This window comes from Python bivittatus, unplaced genomic scaffold, assembly GCF_059951505.1.
Source record: "Python bivittatus isolate LINGU-HERP-01145 unplaced genomic scaffold, Pbiv_v1 ctg000120_np1212, whole genome shotgun sequence".
In the NCBI taxonomy this organism is placed as follows: domain Eukaryota; kingdom Metazoa; phylum Chordata; class Lepidosauria; order Squamata; family Pythonidae; genus Python; species Python bivittatus.
In genome coordinates, this window is record NW_028277037.1 from 923,386 (window position 1) to 935,722 (window position 12,337).

General features: G+C 38.1%; 1 protein-coding gene across 2 annotated transcripts in view; it reads right to left on the reverse strand.

Annotated features, from left to right (window-relative positions):
* SEMA3A (semaphorin 3A) overlaps window positions 1-12,337 on the reverse strand; it is a 191,895-nt gene that overhangs the window by 97,531 nt on the left and 82,027 nt on the right. For both annotated transcript variants that reach the window (XM_088134821.1, XM_088134822.1), the window contains exon 4: window positions 3,729-3,848. In XM_088134821.1, coding sequence (XP_087990947.1) covers window positions 3,729-3,848 — 120 coding nt within the window. The remainder of the gene's footprint in view (window positions 1-3,728; window positions 3,849-12,337) is intronic.

Sequence of the window (12,337 nt, forward strand, 5' to 3'; positions counted from 1 at the left end):
AGGAGAGAGATATTTTGCAACAATAGTTTGTGTGAGCTGTGTTTTCATTTTTACACTGGATATTTGAAGTGATGAATACAACTTTTAATACATTCAGAAAGATCCAGACCTGATTCAAAGATTTATGGGAATGAATGAAATGAATTAAATTATGGGAACTGCTAAAAGATGTATGTCGGAGGAAAAATTGCCAATAGGAATTAGGAGAAACTCACACTATTTTTGTGCTGTATTAAAATAATTTGCAAACTTCTGACCAATTACTTAATCCAATCTTAAGAGAAAGAACCCTTCCAAACTAAACAATACGGATAAAATTAAAGATGCAGGAGTAAGTCTTCATGCATAATGTAATGCTGTTCTACTGAAGAATTCCTTCTGATGGAAAAAAAAGTTTCTCTTCTCTAATATTTATTTCCATAAATTGTTGATTAATTATCAGCATTCATATATTCATTTATTGGATTTATATATTCTCTCACATGTGGTCTTATTTATATTTGTTGAATTGTTTTTAACAGTTATTTTAAACTTGTATTGTTTGTTTTATTATACACTGCCCAGAGTCACATTTGTGAGATGGGCGGCTATGTAAATTTGATAGATAAATAAATAAACAACTAAATAAAGCCTTTCATTCAGGAGCTTTCTTTTCCTATTTTCTCACATAACAGCATCCCTGTGAGGGTGGTTGACATGAAAAGAAATGGTTGGCCAGTGTGGGTGAGGGTGAACTTGACCATGAGGATCATTGATCCAAGCCTAAAACCTTAACCACAAAAGCACACACATCTCTACAGTGAATACAACACTGATTATATATACAGGTTATCCTGGATTCTCATAAAACTATAAAAGTAAATTATCTCAGTTTGCCATCTATCCATCAAAAATCTTGGCAGACATTCTACCAGTGACTGATGTGCATGTTAAGGAGCTAAGTTAATTAATATGTCTCCCAGTTCCCAAACGGAGCACAGGAAACAAAATTCTGTTTGATGCAGCCAGCAGTGACATACTCAAGTGGTGTGTGGGTGTGTGAGTTTGTATGGTCTAGGCACAATTGATAATTGACAAATACATGTTGAAGTAAAGCAATCAAGCATATAACAAGAACTTATGCTAAATTTTCAGATAAAACCCTATACCTAGAAATCAAGAGGCCTGGGGAAAGAAGTTTTAAAAAAATAATAGTATTTTTTTTTAATTACATATATAAATGAGGGGAAAATAGTCTTCACAGCTTTTAATATGTTAATTTTTCTGCTAGACAGTAATCTGTTTTATTTATTTATCATATTTATATAGCCGCCCAACTAACACAAGGTGTGAGTTTGCAGTCTTGAATGTCAAGTCCATAAGATGGCTGCTGATATCTTAGTAAGTAAATGCACTATATTGATTGGCTGAAAAACAACTCCATAAATTGAATGGCAAGCCTTCCAATAAAAGATCAACTAATATAGAATTTGAAATATTCTTGAAGCCATAGCTGCAAATATTACATGGGAGGAAAGCAAAAACCTTACTTTTTTTTTAGTCATAACTGTTTTTATGAGTTAATACTAATTTTTATATGCTTATGACTTAGTGGTATGAGCTATTGTGCAAACTTTCCATCTCCTATTTAATTCCCCTGACAATAATGACAGTTTAATACACCAGAGCTTGTCTGTGGCTTGTTAAAAGACTAAGAAAATGGAGTTCTTATTTTGAATTACATGCTAAATAAACAGATCCAGACATTTCTGTTGCGAGGACCAAGAATAATTCAGCAACATGAGGCAGCTGAGTTGTGATAAGCCAGAATACTCAAGGCCACAGCCTTTTTGCACTGTTAGAACCATTTTATTTATTTGATATAGCTACAGAATTATTGAAGTGGATATGCCATTTAGGCCACAGAGTCCAAGTTTTTATTCTGTGGAGAAATCCAAGTAAAGCTTTCTTGATTGATATCAAGGATGTTCAGCTTTTATCCTGACACAGAAAGATCTCACCACCTTCCTTGGTCATTGGCTCTGCCATTAAACTGCTCTTATTGGTTGGAGGATTTTCCTAAATCCCTTCCTTCCCAGAGGCTCCTTCCTATCACTAAGGCCCATTATTCTGTCTCCTGCATTCCAGGATGACAGAGACTTTTTTGTGTGATACCCCTTCAAGTTCCTGGAAAAAGTGATCATATCCCTCCTTAGTTTTCTAATTGTCTAAACATACCTGGAGGGAGTTTGCTCAAGCTCTCCTCATCAGAAAATAAATGTACCCAGTCCCTACTCATCCTCTATCTCTTTCATCATCTACTTCAGTTTTCTCTGAATTTTCTTAAGATCTGGAGCCCAGAACTAAACCCAGTTGTTGAGCTGGAGTCTGCCTACTGCAGAATAGAATGGAACTATAGTAGTAGCTACCCAGTTAGGTGACAACACTGAGTATCCTTGACTTAGCTCAAAATACAAAAACAAACCCTAAGTAGGATCAAACCTGGTTAGTATCTCAGAGGGAAAGTACCAGGAAATACCAGGGCTTTAAGTTAGACTGGGAAGTTCAAAAATAGAAGAAGGCAATAAGCCATATTTGTAATGTCACCGAGAATATTACATGGACATAAAATCACCAAGAACTAGTTTGACTTGAAGATTTTTAAATATTTTTGTTATATTTCATATTTTTATATTTGTTATCTTTTAATTGGACAGATTATGTTCAACTGGACAGATTATGAGCCAACTCTGGACAGAATCCTTCCTTATGGTTATGGAGAGGATATTTGGCTATATTTTGGTATTGCCAGTCCAAAAAGTGCTCAGCAGAAGAACAAGTGCTACCATGCTCAAGTTCTCCTGCAGAAAAACCTCTGAAACCTGAGCACAGCGGTAGAATGCTCCTTCCACCTGTATCAATATCTTGGTGTCTATGCTGAGATCAACAGGCAAACAAAAGGCGGGGGGTGCTTCCTTGGAGAGTGCTGTCTATGCCTTAAATGGGATAGCATTTAAGGCATAGACTTAAATCTGGACAGGATAGCAGCAAGCACACTGGCAAAAGAATAAAGATACTTGATCATGCGGTATGCTCAAATAGCTATGTATTAAACAGAAACAGGAAAATGAACAGCCAGTTTGGTAAACCAGATAGGGGTGAGACTTTTTAATGAGTTCTACCTACAGACATTAAATCTGATATAAGAAAATTGTCTCATGGGTGCAGTTCAACCATGGACAAACTTTCATTGCCAAGGTTATAAATATGCTTAAATTGCTTGCATGGGACTTGAAGGCACTGAACTTTGGTCAAACCACAAACTATGTGAAACAGGTATAGTTTCACCAAGCCTAACATAAAACACTTCACTACTACATTATTGTTGTTATTATTTCAGCAGTCCATTGGAGCTGGGCGGCTAATAAATTCAAACAAACAAACAAACAAACAAATATTATCTGTTAGATTTTATCTGAGAGCTCAGTGCTGCTTTTATGGAGGTTCTCTTTCATTTTAATACAACCACCACCCTGGGAGGTAAGTGGGGCTTGGGAGAAGGTGACTGTCCCAAAGTCAACCAATGAGCTTCCATGCCATGTCCAGCAGCTCCACCATGATCCCACACTGGTAGAATGAACAGCAATGAACTGGAGTGTACATTTGCCAGTAATCAATCAAAGTCATGGCTAAAAGCCACTAACTTAAAAAAAAAAAAAGAGAGAGAGACTGAATTTAGGCGTCCTTACCTCAGGATGTCCTCCAACTTCAATGTATGTGCACGTAGGATGAAAAGCTCCAGTTCCACAAACATACAAATGAGTCTGGTTATAAGCTTTAAGCACCTTGATGAAGTTAGCACATTCTTTCTGCAAAGAAAAACAGCAACAACAACAACAATGTAGCAGTACCATAAGGAACATTTACAACAATGATCACACAAGACATTCTGAAAGGGAATCTGCTGTTGACTAATAAGTAAGTCTTACATCTTACAAAGGCCATGAGAACAAGGGATCTTTAGACTTCATCAGTCCTTGTCACATTAAGATCTCTTGGCTTAAGAAAAAATGCAGCCCATTGCCTAAGGGACTGCTTTCCTTAGATATTCCCCTTGTATCTGTGTAGGCTTTCCTCTGGGTGCCTCTGCCAAATGAGTGGAAGGGGGTTCCCAATTATGGGGTCCAATTTATGGAATGAGCTCCTCACAAAGCCATTGTTTTGGTGGCCAAATGTTGCTTCTTTCAGGTATTTTAATAACTTTCATAGTTCCATATTCAATCTGATTCCCCTTCTTGATGCAGGAATAATAGATGTCATGTTCCCTGTGTGATGTACTGATTACATGTTATTGATTTATTATTTTTAATCTCATTTTAAATGTCTTTAGAAAAATTCAGTTAATCACTTTGTGATCTGCACAGAGGAACTGGTTATTGGAATTGTATTTATAACTGCTGTGATGAATATCGGAAGCCACTTCTTTGTATTTTTTAAATTTCTTTTCTATTTTTCTTTAACTTTTTTTCCTTTCTTGCATTTTTGCTTTCTCTTTGACTTCTTTGTTTCTCTTTTTTATTCCTTACTTTATATTAGTTTGTATTAGTTTTTATCTTCTTATTTAAAAGCCTCAATATATTATAATTAATATAATATAATATAATATAATATAATATAATATAATATAATATAATATAATATAATATAATACATAGGAATTGGTTATTGGACAGATTAAAAATATAATTAAGAACAGTAAAAAGGTGTAGATTTCTTTTAAAAACAAGCCATAACCAAAGCATGAAAGCAGGTGTGTGCCCTGCAATGGATCATTTTGTCCCGTAATGTTAATGGGATCTTCTGCAGAGAAGGCTTATAGGAGGTAAAACAGTATTTGCCCAGACAACATCCATATATATGCAGTTAACACATGAACAAGTTCTGTATAAAAGTTCCAACAGATGTTTGCAGTTAGCAGCCATTCCACTGAACCCAATCTCACTCTTTTGCATGGAGTTTGATCTGCATAGGGTCCAGTACAATCAGTAAGCCAAGATCGTTGGTTATTTTGATTTATTAATACCTGGAGCCTATGGATACCAGGCTTTTCTCTAATTGTCTCAGTTTACATCTCTCTGCATCCAGAGAGAAAAGAGACACTGTTAAACCAGACTAACCAAAACTGTCCATATGTAAGGTGGTCGATGTTAACAACTGATAGGTAAAGGTTAGCATCCCTCAAATCAAGCCTGACTTCTGATGCCTATGTGGATATATCCATGGTGTTTTCTTGGCAGAAATATGGAATCTCTTTGCCAGTGATTTCTTCCAGAGTGTTTTTTAGAGTCCCCAGTATCCTCCAGTCCTGGTAGATTTCCTGGGGGTCTGGCATAGAAACATATTGAGCCATCTTATCACTAGGTCAAAATGGATTCCATCCTCAACTAAGAGAGTTTTGGCCTAATACATTTGTAGTCACTATGCTGGGGAATGCAGCCCTGCTGCCTGGAAACTGCACATGAATTCAAAGTGCTACTAGACCTTATCTGACCTTACCTGACCTTGTAAAGCCAAGTTTTGGAAGATGGAAAAAAGAAAATCCCAGAATAAGACACTGGCAAACCACCTTCATATTATTGTACTGCCGAGAAAACTGCCAGGAGCTGCCTACAAGACTCTAGGAGTCCAGCTCAACTTAAAAGAGGCATCACAAATATTTAGAGCATTTGCTTTTCAAAAGGCCATTAATGGTGTTTCGTTCGTTATCTGTATTCTGCTCTCATTTCTAAAGAGGAAATCCACAATAATTCCACCAAGGTGAACAGAATCCTGCTAGTGAGAAGTTGATTTGTTGATTGCTAGTTTGCCTTCACAAATCTTAGATAGTGATTCACAGGCTCCCTACATTTCCATAGCTACAACGAGGTCAAAGAGGCTATAAACAATGTTAGATCGTATGAGAATTGCCTCCCTGGCTAAATACTCCCATCAGTGTTCTTAAATTGCTGTCAACAGCCTGGTCTAGGTTAATGCCAAAATAACTGACAGCAAAAAATCCATCCCCTCCCAAAATATGTCACCCATTTACAATGCACCATATTTTAGCTATGGATTATAGAAATAAAGGAGCTAATGAAGCACTAGGAGGGGCTGGTAAGAGGATCAAACCTTCAGCTGTTAAATGTATTTATTTACCATTGAAAGTTTTCGTTCAAACTCTCAAGAATGAAATGGCTTTCCTGTGTTCCCCAGCGTTTTGTTTTATTTTGTTTTGTTTTAAAGCTTTCAGTTCTATTGGAGCCAAATAACAACCCGAGCAGCAGATAGTAGATTAGGGTCCTTTATACCTGTATAGAGCTGAAGGATGGTATTCAGCTATTAAGTGATGAAAAAGTTATGGCAAATGCTTCACCTCCACCATGGTAATCTGTTCAAAGGGGCATTTTCTCCATTTTCTGCCAAGACAATACTACAGTACAATTCTATAAAAGTTCATTCATTCCAATGACCCCATGGAATTGATCAGTGCTAATTCTTGTGGCAATCAGCAGATCCTTTGTGTGGTCTTGGAAGCCCATCTAAGTGTGCACAGGATTTTTGCACAGCTTGTACATTGTCACTTACGAGCATATTTGTACTGAGTACAAGTATGCTTATAAATGACAATGTGCAAGCATCTTAACAATGTTTCACTTTCAACCAGCTATGTGATTTAGTGTTTTATAGTTATTAAGCTTTTTTATTTATAAGGGTTTAAATTGCTTCAACTGACTTGAGGTATAAGAAGAATACCAGCCTTTTATAACCTGGTTACTTTCTAGTTGGGTAGACCAACTCCCAGAATTCCTCAACCAGTGTGGTCAGTGCTGAGAACTCTGGGATTCTAGATGTGAAATCTAGTCCATGTATCTAGAGGACTTTCAGGTTTGGAAAATGCAAATTTGCATTGCAAGTATTCATCTTCTACATATATGAACTATCAGAATGTTACATACAATCCACCCTTCCTTAAGCTCTCAGAGAGCAAGAGAGAGAGAGGTACATGTTACATTATTGTCACATTCCCATGTATGAGGTTTTAACAGGACTTCCACCCCGCTGGGGTAGGGGAACAAATTCACTATTTTTAGAGAGTATGTAGCCTGTCATATTGATCACCAGGAGCAGTATGGGATTGCTTTCATCCTTATCATCAGATCATCAGGTATACGTAGCCAGAGCCTATTCTGTGGAGTTCAAACCTTCCACCAGGAATTGAATTAATGGAAAGTTTACACTTTAGATTACTATATATACTGCACTAGTTTTAGGATTTATCTAAAAGTACTGTGGTATAAATTGCCATGAACTTAATCTAGTTCACTGAAAGATATTTCCATGGTTCCTGTTTGTGAAAAATGTAAAGCTGCTGTTTGTAAACTGTGACAGGGCTGTGCGCCACTTTTGTCTTTTATGGGTGCAAAACCTCCTATGCCTACAGAATCACAATGCAAGAGATGTCCCACTCCCTGAATGCCTGTAAGATAAGCATTTTTTATTGGGAGAGAGTGTGTGTGCATACACGCATGTGTATGTATATACAGTGGTACCTCGGTTCACAAACTTAATTCGTTCCGCGACTCTGGTCGCGAACCAAATTGGTTGTGAACCGAATCAAATTTCCCCATAAGGTTCAATGTAATTACGGTTAATCTGTTTTGAACCATATGTTTTTTTTTTTTTAAACCGCAAAAATATGAAACAAAATACAGCATGAAGAGAGAGAATGCTAACCTTACTTGACGCGACTTCTGGCATGGAGGACAGGAAGGCGGGTGGGGAGGCGGATATTGCTTGGACGGAGAGTCCCCCTCCCTACAGGAAGCCACAACCACGTGTCATGGGAGGGAAAATGGCCGCGGATCCTGTTCGTAACCCGATGCGGAGTTTGCGAACGGAGGCAAAATTTTGCGGCCAAAGCTGTTCATGAACCGAATTGTTCGTGAACAGAAGCGTTCGTGAACCGAGGTACCACTGTATATGTGTGTGTGTGTGTATAATAAACAGTGAATGCACACATGTGCAATTCATCTACAGAATTCATAAAATCGCTTAATCGATTTGCATGTATTCAATTCAATTCAATTCAATTCAATTCAATTCAATTCAATTCAATTCAATTCAATTCAATGAAACACCTTGATTCAGGAGTTCATTTACAGGATTCAACTTGGAAAGAAGATTCAGTTAAATCACCTTTAAACTGAATTGCTAAATCATATTTTTGTACAGCCATACTATCTATCTAATGATGGTTGAAATCCAATAGCCATATTTATTTGGAAGCAGAGATAAAAGTACATGGGTACAATGGCCCTTTAAATGCAGATTGATGTAAAACCTAATTAAATTTGCATTTGTTACATGACTGCCAAGTGGTATAGGAAAGCCTCCCAGTGGGCAGACATTTCATTAAGACATTGCCAAGACTGAGTGACTCTGCCAATTTATTAGCATTCTTCCTTTTCCTCCATCAAACATTGGCATGATGATATTTAGACATGTCTTAGCTGTGAAATTTGGCATTCAGAATTATTCTCAATACTGGGGACAAGGTATGTCAACTTCAGTGCAAAGCATCTACTCATGTTTTTTGGCTGTGAGCCTGGAATGGCTTAGCCTATCTCAAACTGGGTTTTTCCAACTTGGCGACAGCTCCCTGTTTCTGCCTCACCCTCAAGGTAACAGGATATTTGTTCTTAATGGGAAAGCCAGTGCCAGCAATACAGAATGGTTAAAATATGTGTGTGAAATTCTGGCAAGAATAGCAAAAATTACACTTGTATATGTGCACATATGCAGACACAAACATCCACCCCCATATATACAACTTAAAAATAGAATTTTGAAATTCAGGGACACTTGATACATTACTGTTTTTGAGCTAGAGCACTTCAAACTGTAAGCTTGTTAAATGCATTCAAAATACAGGTGAAACTCGAAAAATTAGAATATCGTGCAAATGTTCATTTATGTCAGTAAGGCAACTCAAAAGGTGAAACCAATATATGAGATAGACGCATTACATGCAAAGCGAGATATGTCAAGCCTTACTTTGGTATAATTGTGATGATTATGGCGTACAGCTTATGAAAACCCCAAATTCACAATCTCAGAAAATTAGAATAGTGTGAAAAGGTTCAATATTCTAGGCTCAAAGTGTCCCACTCTAATCAGCTAATGAATCCATAACACCTGCAAAGGGTTCCTGAGCCTTTAAATGGTCTCTCAGGCTGGTTCAGTAGGAATCACAAGCATGGGAAAGACTGCTGACCTGACAGTTGTGCAGAAAACCATCATTGACACCCTCCATAAGGAGGGAAAGCCCCAAAAGGTAATTGCAAAAGAAGTTGGATGTTCCCAAAGTGCTGTAGCAAAGCACATCAATAGAAGGTTATGTGGAAGGGAAAAGTGTGGAAGAAGAAGGTGCACAAGCAGCAGGGATGACCGCAGCCTGGAGAGAATTGTCAGGAAAAGGCCATTCAAAAGTGTTGGGGACTTTCACAAGGAGTGGACTGAGGCTGGAGTTAGTGCATCAAGAGCCACCACACACAGATGGATCCTGGACATGGGCTTCAAATGTCGTATTCCTCTTGTCAAGCCGCTCCTGAACAACAAACCATGTCAGAAGCGTCTTACCTGGGCTATAGAAAAAAAGAACTGGTCTGTTGCCCAGTGGTCCAAAGTCCTCTTTTCTGATGAGAGCAACTTTTGCATCTCAGTTGGGAACCAAGGACCCAGAGTCTGGAGGAAGAATGGAGAGGCACACAATGCACGATGCTTGAAGTCCAGTGTGAAGTTTCCACAGTCTGTGTTGATTTGGGGAGCCATGTCATCTGCTGGTGTTGGTCCACTGTGCTTCATTAAGTCCAGGGTCAATGCAGCCGTCTACCAGGAGATTTTGGAGCACTTCATGCTTCCTTCCGCAGACGAGCTTTATGGGGATGCTGACTTCATTTTCCAGCAGGACTTGGCACCTGCCCACACTGCCAAAAGTACCAAATCCTGGTTCAATGACCATGGGATTATTGTGCTTGATTGGCCAGCAAACTCGCCTGACCTGAACCCCATAGAGGATCTATGGGGCATTGCCAAGAGAAAGATGAGAGACATGAGACCGAACAATGCAGCGGAGCTGAAGGCCGCTATTGAAGCATCCTGGTCTTCCATAACATCTCAGCAGTGCCACAGGCTGATAGCATCCATGCCACGCCGCATTGCGGCAGTCATTGCCGCAAAAGGGGCTCAAACCAAGTACTGAGTACATATGTATGCTTATACTTTGCAGAGGTCCGATATTGTTCTATTTCCAATCCTTGTGTTATTGATGTCATGTAATATTCTAATTTTCTGAGATTGTGAATTTGGGGTTTTCATAAGCTGTACGCCATAATCATCACAATTATACCAAAGTAAGGCTTGACATATCTCGCTTTGCATGTAATGCGTCTATCTCATATATTGGTTTCACCTTTTGAGTTGCCTTACTGACATAAATGAACATTTGCACGATATTCTAATTTTTTCAGTTTCACCTGTATAAATGTTCTAGATCAGTGTTTCCAAATGTTGGCAGTTTCCAAATGTGTACACTTCAGCTCCCCAAATTCCTCAACCAGCATGATCATCTGGAAGTTGCCAACATTTGGAAACTTTGCTCTAGACCAGTGTTTCTCAACCTTGCTAACTTTAAGATATGTGGACTTCAACTCCCAGAATTCCCCAACCAGCCATGCTGGCAGGGGAATTCTGGGAGTTGAAGTCCCATATATCTTAAAGTTGCTAAGGTTGAAAAACATTGCTCTAGACTAATCTTCATTACATTCAGGTTCTTGTTGTTGGAGGAACATTCAAATATAACTCTTATCCGTACCACCTTGTTGTATCTACAGCTCAGTGAGTATTGTCACTTAGCTTGAATGCTAATAGGTTTCCTCGAATTGAACTAGATCCTTGGTGGGATCTCTGATACAGTCTTCTTGACAACAGTATGGAAGTGGCTTCCCATTGCCTTCTTTATCTCTCTCTCTCTCTCTCTCTACTCTCAATATCTATCATCTTCCCTCCCTCCCTCCCTCCCTCCCTCCCTCTTTCCTTCCTTCCTTCCTTCCTTCCTTCCTTCCTTCCTTCCTTCCTTCCTTCCTTCCTTCCTTCCTTCCTTCCTTCCTTCCTTCTCTGGACCCAGACAAGGGTCCTCAAGACTGAAACTCGTATTGGGATTTACTTACTTTGAGACATTTGTTATTATTTTTATACACATCAGAACCATCTTATTATTTTTATACACATCAGAACCATCTTATTAAAAAAAAATTATGATAAGGCATTGTTTCAGTTGTCCAAGAGCTCCCAAAAATAATCTATAGTTGTGCTTGCAATGGGCATATTCCAATGATCCATGACAATCCCAAACACAACAGTTGCCTATGCCTTAAGATTTGCTGGGAGCCATTTAAATGAAGCTGACAGAGGAAGATGCTCTCAGAATCACTAACAATATTCAGTTGCCTTGTGACGCAGAATTCTGTGAGACAATCATTCCCTTTTTTATACACATATCTTAGATATAATTCCAAAATTGCCACAGCTCTTTTAAGTGAGTCATGTATAGGGTTTGTTTTACAGTTTGTCATTTTAATGGATTAATTTTAATTATCTATGTGATATTTTTTAATTGTTTATGGGTTTTTGGTTTTAATTGTGAGCCACCCAGAGTCACCTGTTGGGGGAGATGGGTGGCATACAAATTTAATAAATAAATAAATAATAAATAAATAACCACTCTAGACAATGTTTAGATGCCTCTCCAGACAAACATCTCTTTTTAGTTATTACTGATTCTCAATATTTGTGCTTCAAGCAGACAAAAGGGACTACATACAGAGAGAATAGCCTGAGCAAACAACAAAAACATCTAAAGAAAAAGCACAAGAGGTAAGCACAAAAGAATTAAAAACAAAACAAACATAACACAATTACAATATTGATTATGATGTGTTACACAGATTTTTTTTTGGGGGGGGGAACCAATACAAAGATGAATTCTACCTATCTGTTAGAACACCTGCATATAGAAAAAGTTAAAATAAAAGTTAAGTCTACTCACTACACCTCAGTAGCAACTAACCCAGTGACAGAGAGAACATACTATAATGTGATTTGTAATGTGAGAAAATATTGTAATGTGACTCTGTAAGGAGGATAAATTTTTAAGCCACACAGTACATGAATAAGAGCATTCTGACTCACAAACAGATGGACAACACTGGTACTCAATATTGACAGTACCTAGCTGGCCTTTGCTGATCTCAGATGCTAA